The 18329-nt window shown below is 46.1% G+C and overlaps 1 protein-coding gene across 3 annotated transcripts in view; it reads right to left on the reverse strand.

Moving 5' to 3' along the window:
* Nucleotides 1–18329, reverse strand: part of DPYSL2 (dihydropyrimidinase like 2) — a 107658-nt gene that overhangs the window by 25324 nt on the left and 64005 nt on the right. For all 3 annotated transcript variants that reach the window (XM_019714962.2, XM_019714985.2, XM_019714978.2), the window contains exons 4-6: nt 3037–3201; nt 734–795; nt 134–214 (exon numbers count right to left, since the gene is read on the reverse strand). In XM_019714962.2, coding sequence (XP_019570521.1) covers nt 134–214; nt 734–795; nt 3037–3201 — 308 coding nt within the window. The remainder of the gene's footprint in view (nt 1–133; nt 215–733; nt 796–3036; nt 3202–18329) is intronic.

An 18329-nucleotide genomic window follows, 5' to 3' on the forward strand; every position in this document is an offset into this window, starting at 1 on the left:
CGCCCGAGGACAGTCACACCAGGTCCCCCTGCTTTTCCACTTGGATGCTGAGCTACAGAAGTGGCTTGCCTTCCTTGAGCCTGCCTCTCCCGCTGTGGGTCATGCGGAAAGGATAGAGAGGAAGGCACCATACCTCTGCAATGATGTCGCCGTTCTCTGCGTGGACCTGGGCGATGGCACCGATATCCCGGATCACACTCAGTACTTCATAGATCTGAGAGAGGAAGGGGGTGGCATCAGAGCCCGGGACGTCCATCTTCCTGTTCACAAGCACAACCCTCTCCCTGGCGGCCACAGAGATCAAAAACGGCACCCCTCGGCTACTTCTATCAAGTTCTGCTTTTTTTGCCATGCCCCAAGGGCAATGTTTCTGGCCACATGTGGCACAGCAAGACCTCTCAGTAATTACCAGAAGCAGGGCAACCTACAAGGAGATGGATTAGAAGGGAGAAGCTCGGAGAAGCTCATGGATGACACTGGGTCTGAGTACACCTCTTGGCCACAGTCTAAGGCAGGCTGATTCCAGAGCCTGGGGGAACACTGGTCCTGGGGGGGCCAGGGCACTGGGGTCATGACCTCCCAAAAGGGACAGTGACATCAGGGACTTCATCCACCAGTCATTTCCACGAAGCTAAGGGATGTACATACACTGGAGGCAGCTTTCAAGACAAAAGCCGTGGCCTGAATATACCAAATGCCAGTCACCTTGTTCAGGAAAGGTGACTTTTCTTACCTGGGAATCCGTTAGCTGGAAGCGATCTTTGAAAGCCATGTACACGAGGAAAGAATTTACCCCTGGAGGACAGACAAAATAGACAGGTGGAGATGTGACTTTGGTAAACCAAAGAATCTGGAAGGAAATAAGAAAGCTATAATACCATGCATATGTGTGAGAGAGATGAGAGAAGGAGAAGAGAGAGACAAACAGATACAGAATGATAACGCAAATAGACAAAACAGACACAACTAGTAAATCTGGGAATAAGATGCAAAAGTTCTTTTTAGTATTCTTATCCTTTTTCTGTAAGTTTAAAACTGTATCAAAACTAAAAGTTGCTTGTATTTAGACACCCACACAAATACACAGCAGCATTATTCAAAATAGCCAAAGAGTGGAAGCAACCCAAGTGTCCCCTGACAGCTGAATGACTAAACAAAATGTGGCATATGCCTGCAATGGAACATCATTCAGCCTTAAGCAGGAAGGAAATTCTGACACATGCTACAAGATGAATCAGCCCGAAGGACTTCATGCTAAGTGAAGTAAGCCAGTCACAGAAAGACAAATACTGTAGGATTCCACCTTTATGTCAAATTCATAGAGACAGAAATTAGGATGAGGGTTGCCAGGAGCTGGGGGAAGGAGGGAATGGGGAGTTGTTTAATGGGGATAGAGTTTCAGTTTGAAAAGATGAAAGGTTCTGGAGATGGATGGTTGTGATGGTTGCACAACAATGTGAATGTACTTAACGCCACTGAACACTCAGCAATGGTTAAAGTGGTAAATTTAATGTTATGTTGCATTTTACCACAATTAAACATTAAAATATTAAACACAAAAGTTTCCCCCAACTTGTTGTGACTTTTAACAAGAAAATGAATTAGAAGATCCTATCAAAAAGATCTACAATAAGTGTCTTTTCTTCGATAAACAGACTGCCCTACATGCCAATTTTTAAGAAACATTTTTAAACAAGAAAAAAGTCCATGAATAGGACAAGCAGATGTCGTAATCCACATCCTGGCATTTTAGAGTTCTGGCCTCCCTAGGCACCAGACCAAACATCCCTGCCCAACATCCATCACGATGGTAAACAATTGTACTGACAATCTCCTAGCCCTAGAGCTTATTAATTCAAGCCACTGGGGGTGCTGGAAGCTGCCTAAATTCAAGCCTCAGGACGCCATGGACCTCTCTCCTGCCAGGCAAGAGTTGCTTTGGTAACCCTCTTGGCTGCTTTAGAGTAGATTCATTGTAAGTATCAAAAGTTGAAAGTTAAATCTTGGTATTCTCAAAAGTGACAAAGATCAAGGGTTAGCTATTTTCTTTCATGTAGGACCTTCATGCTATAAACAATCTTAGAATATCTAGTCCAACACCCTCCAGTGAGAGTTTTTTGTGTTTTTTTAATTGAGACACATAAAATTTAAGTGATTTTGCCCAAGCTCACACAGCTAGTTTGTGGAAGAGCAAAACTCTAGATTTTCATTTGGGGCTTTTCCTACCATATCTCTGCCTAGCAATTTCTCTTCAGTCATTCCCTCGCAGCTCCTGGAACTTTTGAGTTTAGAAGTCTCCAAAACCTAAAACAATAGGTGCTCCCCTGACAGTTAAGATCCAGTGAGGTCAACTTGTGACCCAGGGGTCAAGTCCACAGCCAAGCTCAAGGGGACCCCAGAAGATGATGTGACCTGGCAAAACCACCTTAACCCCCAAGGTTCCTGTGGACAAAAAGGTCCCTGAGGCACCTTGGGATAGTCAAGATTTCTCCAGCCTCCCTGGCAATCTTTCAGAACCCAATCCCTGGAATCCTGCTCCCCAAAATAGTTCTGCAGACCAAAAGAGAACCCTCAGGTTGTCCTAGGGGCCTCCTCACCCTTAAATCTGTCCTGGTTCTTCCAGGTTTGCAGGAAGAAGGTGCCCAAGCCCTCTACACCAGGTCCTAGGCACGCGCCTACAACTGCCCACAATCCTCACTGGGATATGCATTGTTATCCTTTGAGGGCAAATCACTCTCGTAGCCGCAACTCCCCAACCTGGGGAGGGTGCACGGTCCCCTCAAACCAGTAAGCTCTGAACAGTGGTTACATGAGAACAGGTCCCTGGGGTAAGGCTCGGGTTCTTGTATCAACGACAACTCCCGTTGCTGCATTGGGTTTGGCCACCTCCAGTCAGCATGAGCTGCAGCCCAAGCCCTCTCTCCTTGCAGGCCAGGTGGTGAGGACCGAAAGGGATCTATAAGCACATTCACAGAGCTTGTCTTCACAGGGCTGTGCCAGCTCACGGACTGGGGGTACTGGGTCAGCACAACCTACCGTGGTCCTTCACCAGGGCCTCCATCTCCTCTTGGATGCCCTTGTGCCACTCGGTAATGTCCACGTGCAGAGAGTAGTCACAGCAAGACTTGCTGTCGGCCCATTCCCTCCACTGGTCAAAGGCGGCCAGCAGGCTCGTCCCAGGCTCTGGTACGACATGGTCAACTAGAAAAGAACAGACATTTGTCGTCATCAACAGAAACCTCAAGGGCCACAGGCCAGCAGCTGTTTTCCCATTTCAACCCTGAACAAGGCTTCTTGGGTTCAAAGTCGAGATGGTGATCTCTACAACCAGCTTCTAAGAATCCACTTAAACCAGCTGACTACCCAATAGAGAAAAAGCAGAAACTTGGCATGGCATGGTTACTCCAGTGAAACCACGCATGAACTGCCCAGATCTGATTTCCCAGCTCAAAGGCCCTGAAAGCACACACCTCGGGCACATTTCTCGGACAATGAGTCATTATGGACAATGGCGGTGTCAAATGGCCAGCCAGAGCCCGCCAAATCCTTCTTTGTGTTGATAGCTACTTGTGAGACGCCCCCCCACCAGACAAGAAGGCAAGGAACTTGAAGATACTGGACCCAAGCCAGGTAGACTGCGCCTTTTAAAAGGTCCCTGGCATATCCACTCTCTCATCACCACTCGTATTTCTGCAGCATAATACCACTTTGTAATTTAAGGGAGAACTCTCATCTTAAGAGTTCAAAGTGTTTCAAAACTGTGGTTATTGTTATATTATTGAGCTCAGCTGATATGGAGACAGAGGACTCGAGTCAGGCTGAGCTGAGTTTGTTTCCTGGCTTAAGTGCTCTTAGGTAAGCTACTTAATCTCCTCTACCCTGAGCTTCTGTGCTGGTTTAAAATAGGGACATAACCTACCACAATACATTTGTCATGAGGATTAAATGAGATAGCATATCAACTTTAAGTCACTCCCCTATTCCCCTTGCTTTTCAGATAAAGATTAAAGTCCCCAACAAGGTCTACATGATCCTGCCCAATTTGGCCTGTGACTAATTCTACAGCATCAGCCTGGTCCATCTCCCCCCTCATACTCTGCTCTCCAACCACACACGGCTGCATTTCACTTCCTACAATATCAGCCTGCTCCCTTCTGCCACAGGGCCTTTGCACATGCTGTCTCTCCTAGGTCTTGGAGCGCTCTCACCCAGTGACCAAACTGAAATGACCTGTCCAAGGTTAAATCAAACTTGGGCAACAAAGAAGATAAAACATAGGACTTGATGCCTTAAGCAATGAATCATTCTCCTAAATAAAATATTAGATTGTACTACACCCAAGTAAGCAGTTCTTAGCTAAGAAAATGCCAGCCCAAGCAATGCTAGTGAGCTCAGATTTCTGAAATGGATCAAATCTTGCAGATGCTGCTAAATTGTAATTAACTGAGCTTGGCTCCATATGTCTCAAAAATACGGACATCTAAGCTGACTTTTCTTTTGACAAAATTTACTTTTTATAAGTAGTAGTATATGCAATTAAATGGGTACATACATAGCCGGTACTGGTAATACAATGTTGTCTAATGAAAGCAATGAGGATGTGTCCTTCTGGTGTAAGTCTGTTCCATCTGTAAAATGCCTGCACAGAAACCCTGACAAAACAATTCCACTATCTCTTCTTAAATTGTGTCCCCTTTCCTCCACTTCCACAAGAAAGAAAAGAAGAGAAAAAAGGAAAGGAAAAGAAAGGAAAGGGAAAGGAAGGGAAGGGAAGGGAAGGGAGGGGAAGGGAAGGGAAGGGAAGAGTTTGCAGTAATCACACTTTGGACAGACTCTCCCTAGTCACGTCCCTCTGCCCTGGCTTCATCACTTGCCTTCCTCCAAACCACTCTTCTAAGCAGTCAGAAGGATCTTAAACCTTTCATCAGATCCTGTCCTTCTCTGATTAAATCCTTCAATAGCTGTCCATCATTCTAGAATAAAATTCAAACTCCTCCCCTGGTCCTCCTGCAGATCCAGTCTTGGCCCATCTCTTCTTCGTACTGTCACCTGTCCCTGCTCACCACCATCAGGCCACCCCTGCGGTTTTTCACCCTTTGACCTGCCCAAGTCCTCCCCACATTCATGCCTTTGCACAAACACTTCCCTCTCTGGAAATCCATTCCCCTTATTCTTTACTCAGGCATCTCCTCTTCTTCCTTCTCATCAGACTAATTGTCACCATTCCAGGGTCACAACCCCATTTGCAGTCATTTCTGTGTCAGTTTCCCTAGTTTACTCTCTGACCCCTCGCTAGGACGTAAACTCCCTCAAGGCAGGGAGTGAGTACCTAGATACAGCAAGAGCTCAATAAATGTTCTCAACATTTATGGTCATTCAATAAATGAGTGACTTCCTTCCGGCTCACATTCCACCCAGCAACATGGGGTCAGGAAGGAGGTGTTCTCCTGGGAACACAACCAGATTTTCCTGCTCAATCCCATGAGTGTGTAAAAACATCTGGTGCTACGCTCCTCATCTTGAGACCTTATTAAAACACAGGTACCTTGGCCATCACCCCCGGGGATTTCAGATTCTGCAGGTCTGGGCTGGGACTTGAGAATTTGCTTTTTTTTTTTTTTTGCTTTTTTAATAAGCTCCCTGGGAGCTAACGAGTCTGCCTTTGGACCACCTGAACATCACCGATTAAGTGCAAATCTTCCCCTTTACTTCTCCTGCCACCTCCATTCACTCATGTGCATTGTACCAGGAGGGACAGTCTTACTTACAAAAAATATCAGGTTTCCTGACTGTAATACTGTGGCTTCCCTCCATATACAGACAACTCCTAGAGTTATGAACTCTTCAAAACTCAGGACACAAACAAAGCTGACGTCTTCAGGGAAATACACATTTCCTCCAAGAGCTCACAACACTCAAGAACGTGTCCACGAAAAGCCTCCACATGTTTTCCCACAGTTCTCTTTTCATGGAAGGTCTCCGGGGAAGAGCTGTTCCAGGGAACAGGGCAGAATGTCATACTCACTTCCGGAGGAAGCTGAGATTCCCCACTGAGGACACAAGCCTGAAAACGACTTGCCTGGAACTCACAGGCCTTTTCTCGGGTGACTGTCCTAAGCTATCTGTCCCTGCAAAAGCTTGGCTTTTGCCTTGCAGCTGACTTCTCTCCATTTGTGTAAGACAGGAGGGAAAGCTTGCCAACCCAGTCTTTCACCGTGCAGTGAAAAGAAGATGGACTTGGGGGGTCACCGGGTCCCAAGTTCTAATTCTGGTTCTTGCTGCAGCACTGTTGCTGTACGTAGTCTTCAGGACCTCTATTTCTTCATATATAAACCAGGGGCATGACATGACCTACAGTGCAGGGCTGCAAGGAGTTTAAGAAAGCGTGTGGGAAAGCTCCTGGCAAAACGGCGGCCACAAACTGAGTTTTCAGCCCCTCAGGATGAGCAGGCAGAAACGCCACTGTGGTTTCAGTGGCAGTCCGGTGAATCTGTTCACAAGGGAGGGAGCCAGGAACACGCCTGAGGACAGTGGCCTGACTTTGGAGTTATAACCAGTGTCCAGAAGTGCTTTCATCTAGAAGACACCAGCTAGTTCCAAAGGACTATTACGACTTCTCTTAAAACTATCAAAGGATCCTAAATCTTTAACAACTTTATTGAAATACGATTCACAAACTATACAATCCACCCATTTAAACGGTACAATTCAATGGTTTTTAGTCTAGTCACAGAGTTGTGCAACCATCACCGCAACCTATTTGTAAAACATCACCCAAAAAAGAAACCCCTGACCCACGAGCCGTCCCTCCCTGGGCCCCCCTGGCCCAGCTACTCCCAAACCTAAGCAATCATTAAGATGCTTTCTTTCTACATAGATTTGCCTGTTCTGCACATTTCATATAAATGGAGTCACACAGTATGTGGTCTTTTGTGTCTGGCTTCTTTCACTGAGCGTAACATTTCCAAGGTTCATCCATGTTGTGGCGTGGATCAGCACTTCATTCCTTTTTATTGCTTTCAGTGGTTTTTGGTATCCTATTTTTATGTTTATTGGACACTGGCAAAGTGTTAGACACAGAGTAGGCGGGCTGCTCCTCGAAAATACAATGATAGGGCTCCTTTGGGGTTTGCAGTATTGAAAAGGCGCTCCTTTTGAAAAACTTTTTATTTCGAGGTGATTGTAGATTCCCCTTGCAGGCGTAAGAAATGATACAGAGAGATCCTACGACCCACCACCCCGGTCCCTCAGGGGTAATAACATGTGACTTGAGCACATCACAACCAGGAAGTCCATATTGACAGAATCCAAGACCCCAAGTTTTTCAAAGGCCAGCGTTGGTACGTCTGATAGGCTCTCCAGGGGCCCTTTGTATTTAACACACTTAGAGATGCCAGAAAACGCCTCATCACAGAGCCTGTTCTGGAACTGAAGCGGCTAAGCAGGAACCACCACCTGAACGTCTGCTGGGAGGTAAGCATGTGGGGACGGAGGAAGCAGGCGGCAGCCCTTCCCCTCGCTCCGCCATCACCGCCTCTCTCTCCGAAGCCTCACATGTGGTCTCATGCAGGGGCAGGTCTAGAAGTTCCTGTTCGTCAGTCCACACACAGCCCTCGCTCCCTGGGGTATTCACTGCATCACGGTTGTCCATCTCCTGCCTCCCATTCCAGGATCATCGCTGCTTCATTCTCTAGTTCTGCATTCAACGGTGTGTGCAGTGGGTGGCCTCTCTCCTTTTCATCTTGGATAAGTTAATGGGCTTGAATTAAAAGCAATCCATCAGGGAGATGACAACACAAACGCGGGCTTATCTACGGCGCTCGGGAGCTGGCATCTACTCAGCAAAAAGCCGGGTGACCTATTCAATAGGGAAGGGCTTTTGCTGGTGGAGAGATAAGAGCCTCTGGGAGCCCAGCCTGCCAGTTAGGATAAGACGGTTTTGTTCTGGAAAAAGGCAGAAAGGGAAGAGAAAGCACCTGTCCCAGGGAATATACGGGGTGCCCATGGGAGAGGTGGTGGAGGATAGACTGGGGCCCGACGCCTGAGGATATGGACAGTTCTGCCATTTACTCATCATGCATGTGGCTTTGGACTTCAGATTGCTCATCTGTAAAATGGGGCTAATACTAGGACCTTGCCCATGGGGTTCCAGTGAGGCGTAAACGAGTTAACACGGGAACTACTTAGAAGAGTGCCTGCTACAGGGACGTACTCCATAAACACCAGCAGGAAGATAAAGTTATATTCTCTATAAGGAAAGCTACCCCACATAAACCCCTTTGTGAAGTATTCAGGTGCCTCCAAAGCACATGCTGACAGGGCTAACTACTTGCCTGGCACAAACACAGAGGACCCTTGAATAACGGGTTTGAACTGCATAGGCCCACTTATCTGCGGATTTTTTTCAATAAATACAGTAAATGTATTTTCTCTTCCATATGATTTTTTTATATTTAATTGAATTTTTTTTTCAGTTACAGTTGACATTCGATATAATTTTATATTAGTTTCAGGTGTACAGCATAGTGGTTAGCCATTTACATAATTGATGCAGTGATCCTCCAAATTAGTGTGGTACCCACCTGGCACTACACATAGTTGTTGCAACATTACTGACTACGTATATTCTCTATGCTGCACTTTACATCCTCATGACTATTTTGTAACTACCAATTTGTAATTCTTGATTCCTTCACCTTTTTCACTCTGCTCCCCAACCCCGCCTCTCCTCTGGCAACCATCAGTTTGTTCTCTGCATCTGAGTCTGTTTCTGTTTTGTCTGTTCATTTATTTTTGTTCTTTAGATTCCACATATAAGTGAGATCATATGGTATGTCTTTTTCAATCTGACGTACTTCACTTAGCATAAAACCCTCTAGGTCCACCCATATTGTCTCATGTATGATTTTCTTAATACTTTCTTTTTCTAGCTTATTTTATTGTAAGAATAGAGTATATAACATACAGTATACAAAATGTTTTAATCAACTGTCCATGTCATCGATAAGGCTTCTGGTCAACAATAGGCTATTAGTAGTTAAGTTTTCGGGGAGTCAAAACTTGTAAGTGGGAGGGTGGCCAGATGGCTCAGTTGGTTAGAGCGCAAGCTCTTAACAACAAGGTTGCTGGTTCAATTCCCACATGGGATGGTGGACTGCGCCCCCTGCAACTAAAGATTGAAAACAGCAACTGGACTTGGAGCTGAGCTGCGCCCTCCACAACTAGATTGAAGGACAACGACTTGACTTGGAGCTGATGGGCCCTGGAAAAACACACTGCTCCCCAATATTCCCCAATTAAAAAAAGAAGTTGTAAGTGGATTTTTGACAGCGGGGGTTGGGGGGACGGGGGAGGGGGAAGGGTTGGCGGCCCTAACCTGTATTGTTCAAGGGTCAACTGTATGCTGCTTCTCCCACAACACAAAGAAGCATTTTCCTAAGAGCTGGAACTCTCTGTAATGTTTGTGCCTCGTTTTCTCATCTATAAACCGGTGACGATACCATACCTCACAGCATGTCTATGAATGTGCAATAAGATAGTGTTTGTAAACTAAAAACTGCTGGTCAAATCTGACCAATTATCATTCACATTGTCTTCTGTGTCTCCCAAAGCATCACGCAGGAGGACTGGCATAGAGAAGTGCTCAATAATCGTGGGAGAGAACAAATATGGCACGTGCCTCTAGCAAGCAAGAACCTGGCCACCTCTGGTCCTGCAGCACTGGACAGCCTCTTCCCGCAAGGGGCCCAGCCACCGGACTCCGCAACTGAACACGCCAAGCTAAGAACCCCTGGCCTCCGCCAAAGTCCTGGGACCGCACCGCAATCACGTCCATCCACCGTACAGACGCACTGTGGCTACCTTGACGTTCCCAGCCCTCCTAAATGCTGGCAAGGGGCCCCGCTGCCTTTGGTTAACACTAGCCAAGGAAAGTGTGGCTAACTTTAACATAAGTAGAATTCATATTCGTCGGACATGGGAGCAATAGTGAATATGTATTGAACACTTCCTATGTGTCTGGTACTATACTGGGCATCGTCCATGGATTATCTTCTTTTATCTTTATACCAGCTCCCCAAGGTCGAAGCCAGTGCTGGCCCAAGTTTTCACTTGAAGAAGCTGAGGGACCATGAGATTAAGTACCCTGCTCACGTTATTAAAAACGCACCCCGCAGAGGGCCTGGCTGACGGAAGGGGCGCACCATTCATACCACCTGTGCTTTGGCCCAGTCAGGCCCTTGGTAGAACTGGATGGTGATCAGTAATGTGCCCTTGGGCTGGTGCAACTAATGATGGGCAGAGGTGGAATGTGACTCCAGAGCCCCGACTCTTAACCACTCCTGCTCAAGAGAGAGCGGGGAGTGAGGGGTTGAGAAGTGAAATGCAGCCTGTCCCTTACTTGTTTGTAACTACAACAAATACTTCAATACTTAAGTAAATAGAGGAAAACTGTAATTAGCCTAACAGTCACAAAGATATTAACACATACTCCTAACTGCTTGAAACTTGAGTAATCCCCTTATTTCTCGTTCCCAAACTTTCTCTGATATAATGTCGCTTTTAAAACTGGATGAATATCTTCATATAAACCAAGCTGAGCCGTAAGCAACTGTTCCATACCCAGCCATCAGTGCTAAGCCAGAATCTGGCCGGAATAGGGGCTGAGGCAAAATTCAGTAAAATGTATGTATAAAACAAACAAACAACTTCTTACGTGATCTGATGATCAGCCAGCTTGGGAGAAAACAAAGAGGTAGAAGACAGAGACCATGCCCTTAACATATTTAAAAATCTAGTTGAGAAAAAAAAATACATTAAAAGGTAACATAGGAAATGATGCTGCTTGATCCTTGTGTTCTGCCCTCTTACAGCCCTGCCCTTCTCACCAAGCTCTGGAACGAGCTGAATGCTGTTGACGCCCCAATTTCTCGCATCCCTTCCCTCTTGGCACACACACTTCAGCCTTGGCTCCACCCTGCCTCCGAAGTGCTCCTGGTGCATCCCATCCCTGTCCACGCCCCCCACCTTCCATGGTCGTGGGGTGACCGCCCACAGAATCACTGCCCCTCCTGCCCACCCCCATCCCAGTTTCCAGACAGCACTGCGAGTCTGTCTCTGCCCCTAGGAATAATGTCCCCTGGCTCTGTTTCTCCTCCACATTTTCAATGCTCGTGTCCCCAGGAGGTCTGCCCTACTTCATTAGATTCCACTCACATTTCTGACATTTATTCACAAGGTCCTGAGCTGGGGATCGGAACAGGGGGACACTAAGTCCTTCTCCGGCTGGCCCACATGGGGTTCCCTATTTCTTACTCTTGTGTGTCCTTTCCTCTCTCATTCCTCCCAGCAACATCCTTCTTTCCTCCCTCCTGATCTCCTTCCTCCCTTCCTCCACATTCCTCTGATTCCCGTAGTCTTCTTCAGGACGTCTGGAGCTCAGCACTCACCAGCTGATGGATTTGGGGACCAGAGCCTTCTTCGGTCCCTGGCAAATCCCCATGACAAGCAGCTGGAAGCAGGTGGGACCCACATGCCGCAGCATCTGTCAGGGTTGGCTCCTGCCGCACGAAGGAAGCTGCCCATCCAGAAGCTGGGAGTGGGAACCTGGGCGCCCTCACCTGCAGCACACGCCCCTGGCCCATCAACTTTCCCTTCCCGTGGCCCAGGCCGCTGTAATGAGGTTGCCCATCCCTTCCAGGAGGCTGAAAGAAGACTCTGAGGGTCCAGGTGTCAGAACCGCAGACCAAGGGTGGGAAAGGAGATGGGGAGCAGCGCAGAGAGAAGATCAGGAGGGAGGAAAGAAGCATGTTGCTGGGAGGAATGAGAGAGGAAAGGACAGACAAGAGTAAGAAATAAGGAACCCCACGTGGGCCAGCCGGAGAAGGACTTAGTGTCCCCCTGTTCGGATTCTAAACCCAGTGCTATTTCTGATTCTAAAGATGATCTTGGAAACACATCTTCTGCTTTTCATTCCATTTGCACAATTTAACACAGGCATAACCAGAGCTCCCTCCTTTAGGGAAATACAGATACCCCTCCAGAAATATTTTTAAATGGGAATAGGACAGCTGAACCATGTTATAATTTCATACCACTGTTTCCATTTATTTGACAGCAACAATACCAACCTCACGTGGGTATGTAACTTTTTAGTGGTTCACAAAGGGCTACCATGTGCCTTATCTCATTTGATGCTCCAACTAGGTAGACATGGCAGGGTCCCAATGCTCGCATCACAGACGAGGGAACTGAGGGCCACAAGACTCGCCTGCAGTCATGCAGACACTAACTGACAGAGCAGGACCCAAACCTACCTTGTTTCATAGCCTTTCCCAACTACCACCTTCTTGGCATTTCCATACCTACACCCTTTTCTATCATCGAAAACATATGTAGGTTCACATAACTGGACAGCTAATGAACTAAACCCAGGGGACAGAGCGGGAAATAGCCAATAGGAGTCAGTGAAAGTTAATTTGAGGCACCAGATAAAGAGCTTGTCAAAATGTCAGCACCCCATAAAACCCTTTTCTTTGAGGTCTGGGGTAGCTTGCACATGGCCTCTTTGCATGCGAGATCAAAGGCCAGGCTAATGAAATCTGTGTGTGGCGATGAAGGGTCATTTATAATGTGTAAATGCTAAGAGTGACAAACCAAACGTGGAGCAGAAAGAAATCCTCCCCTTGACTCATCAAAAGCAGCCGTGGAGAGACTGGGAGAGCAGAGAGCCCATCTGTAGGCAGCATGGCGTCAGCCTTGCCAGCAAGGGGCCCACCAGAGTCAACCAGCGGGCATGAGAAGGAAGGGCCGAAAGCGACCCACGTCGCCAGAACCGGCTTTCCTTGAAAAACAGCCTCCGTGGCAGGACTGGGTAGTTCGCACTCCACTGTCCTGAGAACGGCCGTGTACGGGCCAAGGCAACAGTGCCTCAGGGAAGGCTTCATCAAACCTTCAATGGTAGAAGCACTGTTTAACCACCAGGAGGGCTCTAAGGACGTCAACTGTCTGTGCATAACGATGCTACCAACTGCCCGAGTGTTACTTACCGATACAAGCAAGTCCGGCAGACTCTACCTGAAGAGACGGTTAGTGGCTAGAATCAGCATCAGACCCAGGGGCCCTAAGAACTCGCTCTGTCTTTTTACTGCTGAGGAGTCTGAGTTCCAGGGAAGTTTCTTCAAGAGTTGTGAAAAGACACGTCACGAGAGGCGGCAATACTGAAATGAATTCGAGGTCTGAATGCGAAATCTGTACTGTCTCCTTTATTTATTTATTTATTTATTTATTTTATAATAGGAGAAAATAGTACCTCTAATCCTGCCATCCTGCCAATAACTATTAATCTTTTTCTATATCTTCCAGATCTGTCACGTGCATGTATTTAATGTGGGTGTAATCACAGGGCACGCTCACTTTTAATTGTGGCTTTTTTCTTAATACCCTGTGGTCTTAGACTTCATAATTCAATTTTTTTATATAAGCACTTTCTCGGGGACAGCTATACTATGACTTTCTTAACTATTACCCAATATTGAACATACAGATTGCTTCCAATTTTCCTCTAGGCTAGATAATGTTCTTATGAACATAATCACACCAATAACTTCTCCCTATTTTAAATGGTTTTCTCCGAAAAGGGTCCTAGAGTTGGGATAATTGGATGAGCTATGGTTCTTCATAAAGATGACGACATTGCATTCCCAAAGTCTCACCACTTTATGCTACCACCAGCAACGCATCAGGATGTCACCCCAATTGCTGCTAGGATTTTCATTTATTTGCTTACTTGTAAGGGGGTTAAAAAAAACAGAGCTGTTTCACAATACTAGGCCATCTTTGTTTCAGACATACGGCAACCTTCCAAGACCCAAATAGGGGACTGAGTAATCCCTGAGAGATCAGATCAACAAGTATCACAGAGAAGTTACTGACAATTTAGCAGAAATATGATTAAATGGCTACGTCCACCATCTTTGTTCTAAGCACCTCCCAGTTTTGTCCACGTAAGCATTACGATGAATGTCACCAAGGGTGCCTTGTTAGGTGGACAAGACATAGGCCAGTGGGCCCCAGATAGACAGACAGGTGCTGTGCTTTGTCTCAGCTCCATGTATGTTCACAGAGGGACACTTACAAGGAAATGCCATCCCTAAAGCAGAATGACGAAATCACGGCCGAGGAGAAGGCAAGGAGAGCCAAAGGTGAAAACCCCAGCCAAACTCATTGGAATGCAAAGCTTCAAACTTCAGGTCCATGTAGAATTTCTCCAAGAAATGTTGAAACCATTGGCTAACTGTGGGAGAGGGCTCTGTTTCCTGTAATTAGAGTCAGAGTCTGAAAAGAAGCCAAGTTTATGGCATCTCTCATCCATGCACCAGTAGGAGAAACAGTTTGCTTCCTGCTTGCGTTTCCATCCTGGGATTCCTCTAAGCATGCTTAAGTCCTGGGGAACGACTGCTCCCGTACTGGGACTTCACATACCGTCAAGCTTGCTGGCTCTCAAATGCCCCGCTCAGAAAGCGGGGCCTCAACTCCACCATCCGAAAAGCTGACCTGAAATACGCTCTCATCCATGAGAGAAATGATAGAGAACTGGAAAAAACAGTGCTGTGTGAGACTAGCCCCCAATGCTGTCCGCACTGACTGTGCTGGAAAGAGGGCATGATGAAAAGACCCGGGGAGTTTACTGCAGAGGCTCAGAGCTCTGGGCTCCGACGCTTGCTCACCTGTCTGGGGTAGAATCTGGGCTCTGCCACTGACCAGTTCTAGGACCTCAGGCAAGTGACTTAACCCCCAGTGCCTCGGTTTCCGTATCACAAAATAGGAATAGCAACAGTGCCTCCTTCATAGTAGAGGGGTTAAAAGCGTGCACTCCGGAGTCAGACTGCCTGAGCTGGCATCCCAGCCCTGCCACCCACTCACTGCATAACCTCAGGATCCTTTACCATCTCCCAGCCTGTTTTGTTATCTGTAAAAATATGGATGTAACAATGGAGATAACAACAGTACCCACGCACTGGGTTGTTATAAAATGGGTTGTATTTGTAAAGGGCTTATAACAAACAGTACCTGGAACGCTTGTTCCTATACAAACATTTGTTACATAAATAGGAAATAACATTGGATTGTTTGAGAATATAAGGCCGCTTGACCCAATTTGTGGCATGCAGTCAGCCTTCTCCAAGTGTTCAATTCCACACTGAGGTATAGTGTAAAGGGGGTCAGAGCTTGGGGGGGCTTCAGGGAGGGGCACAGAATCTAGGAGGTCAAGGGCACCTTCCAGTGGGGCTGTGGGCCCGGTGGCAGAGATAGGGCTCAGAGGAATAGGCTCAGGACGAGGACCCACGAGGAATAACAGGTGTGAGAAGGGACCAAATAAAGGAGTTATTGAAAGGGGGGAGGCCCGAGGCTCCTGGTGTCACAAGAAAGGCATAGAACTTGAAGCCATTCATTTAGCAGAACCGTCTTCTGCATAAAATTGAGTTAAGACTAAAATGAGCAAAACAAATCTGTCCTGTTTACACAGCAAGTAGGCACTGGTTGTAAAAGGATGGTAAGATCCCCTGTCAACAGACATAAATGTAGACTTTTTACCTCCTGGGGAACCTCCCCCCTCATGACGCCTGGACACCATCATGGAAACTATCTTCCCATCAAATGGAATATATTAGGAATGAATAAATTCATCCCCATTTTATTATGAATCAAATGCAAGAAAAACTGCCCATCAGGGCAGAAGTACAAACCAGTCATCATTAACAGAATTCATGTAACTCCAATCACAAGCAAAGAAACCCGATTCCACCTTCAAAACGTCACTTCAGTTAAATATCTAGCAGACTTTTAGAATATTGAAACTATTTGTATGTTCAAAAATGCCTAGGGATATGGGAACCACAGACTAGGATGGATGACCTAGATCTCTCTTTCTTTTCCCACGTGAGGATGAGAGGACCGAGCAGGAAGTGAGTTTCCTAAGAGCGCCTGGCACAGGCAGCCTGAGGCGCTGCAGATTTCCTGAGCAGACCCCCCCTTCCATCAGCACCTTTTACCAGAAACAAGGCCCCAGGCACCAGGATGTTGCCTGGAGACTGTGTGCGTGTGTATGCACACATGCATGTGTATATGTGTGCACACATATGTATGTGGGTGCATGTGTGTGTGTGCATGTGCACTGGTGCGTGCATGTGTGCACACCTGTGTGTGCTGTGCCTGTGAGTGTGACAGGATCAAAGGGGTCGGGGGTGAGCGCCCTATTCCACCTCCCGTGGCTTTCAGGCTGCTTTAAGAAAATGGACACCTCCTAGTTTTCAGCACAAAGTCTGCCATAAAATGAATTGCAGACTATGAACCAATTACAGAAAGAGTGAAGGAAAGTAATGAGCAACAAGGACCCTAGGGGCTGGGACAACCTAAAGGGACCCCATACGGGGCCAGGTCAGACTCAGCTCTGAGGAACTCCACCTCGAAAGAGGGGCGGCCGCTGGCTATGTCGGGACAAGATGAAGTGGCTGGGAAACATGTTGAGTAATGACACTTCCTCTGTTTGTCTCAGCTTTTGGTTGCCTGGGACTACCAGACCACAGATTTGGTGCGGGCCTGCCAAAAATAAGAGATTACAGAGCTGTGTGGAACATCAAAAAAAATAACAGCCATACCACAGGCTTTCACGTGCAAAGACTGGGTTTGTCTCCGTTTTCCTTCACGATGGTTCCTTGTTGGAAGGGAATCTGGCAACAAACTCTAGGACTTGCAGCTTCCTAATTAGAGATCGACAGAAACACACGTACTTACATGCATAATGTGCAGAACTATGTCAAAAATGCTCCAGCCAAAGCTCCAAGGTCATTGTCAATAACAGGAAAGAACAAGGAGCAAATTAATGAAAACAGTGTTGTGTTTACATTCCTACTGAAGAAGATAAACAAACTCTATGATCTGATAACAATAATCCTGTGAAAACATGGACAGAAATAGAAGACATGGTGTTCGCACCAGTTATTTTGGGACATCATCCATGGACACACACCAAATCATATAATAAAGACACAAGAGCTTAGTTCAAATAAGAACAGCCGTGTGCACAGGACTCTAACTAGCAAATGAGCAACTCTCCCACCCTGGTACAAAGAATGGCTCTGGCTCTCAAATGCCCTGTTTAGCATTTGTATGGATGGTAAAGAAGTATCAGCTATTCAATTGGAGCTCCACCAGAAACAAAAGCATGAGGAGCCTGGTCTCTATTCTGTTTATTTCAATGTGGCACAATTCCCCTCCTTGTACCCCCTCCAAATAAAGTCCGGCAGGGAAGGAAGAGTTAGTGATGTCATATGTTGACTGGGATCTATCTAGAGCCAACATAATTGACCGGTGTTTTCCTCCTAGGAACCTGGACTGAATTCAAAAACACAGCATAACATCTCTGGAGACTGAACACGGCCATTGTACCATCGTGTGCTCTCCATCTCGGCTGAGGGCTAACTATTCAATGGGTCTTTTTCTGCCCAGTGGATTGATAAGACTGAATAAAAGCCAATGTATCTGGACAATAAGGTTTAAGTCTGATAAGGGATCCAGCTGTCAGGGAACCTTTAATTACACTTTCCAACTGTGTGGACAGTTGAGGGTTCAGATTCCACAAAAACGCCAGCCCGCACCACTGGACATAAATTCAAACACTTCCTCACATTATGTTCTCTTCCTTCCCAGGAATGACAGGGGTAAGAAATAGTAACCCAGATGCAAAGGAGCGCTCCGAGAGGACTTTTCTTTTTCTAAAACTCCTTTAGTGCAAAAGTACTTAAATGTCAAAAAAAAAACCTTGGGAAAACAGAAAGAACTGAATTTTCCATTATCCCATCACCCAAAGAAAATGACTATTAATATATTGATGTATGTCTATCCAATCTTTTTTCCTACCCACTTATACACACACATATATTCTTGACAAAAATCGTATCATAACTTTATAGTATGTGAATTCTACTTCAGTAAAGCTCTTTAAAAAAGTAGTATCAAGTTGGACATAGTGATCAAGCCTGCTTTCTCCCATCAATATAACATGAACATGTTCATAGTAATGTTTTCCACAATGAGTTCTAATGACTACACATTATTTTTCCCTAGAGATGGCCAAAATTTACTTAACCAATTATCTATTTTGGTCATTTTTTCTCATCATATATAATGTTATGACGAACATCCTTAAAACTAAATGTTTGCACATTGATTATTCTGGGTCAACGGGGATGAACGTTTTTTGTTATAACATTTTAAAGCTCTTGTTAGATATTCTTACTACCCTCCAGAAAGGTCGTACCCATGTAAAC

This window comes from Rhinolophus sinicus, linkage group LG07 (genome assembly GCF_036562045.2).
Source record: "Rhinolophus sinicus isolate RSC01 linkage group LG07, ASM3656204v1, whole genome shotgun sequence".
Lineage (NCBI taxonomy): Eukaryota > Metazoa > Chordata > Mammalia > Chiroptera > Rhinolophidae > Rhinolophus > Rhinolophus sinicus.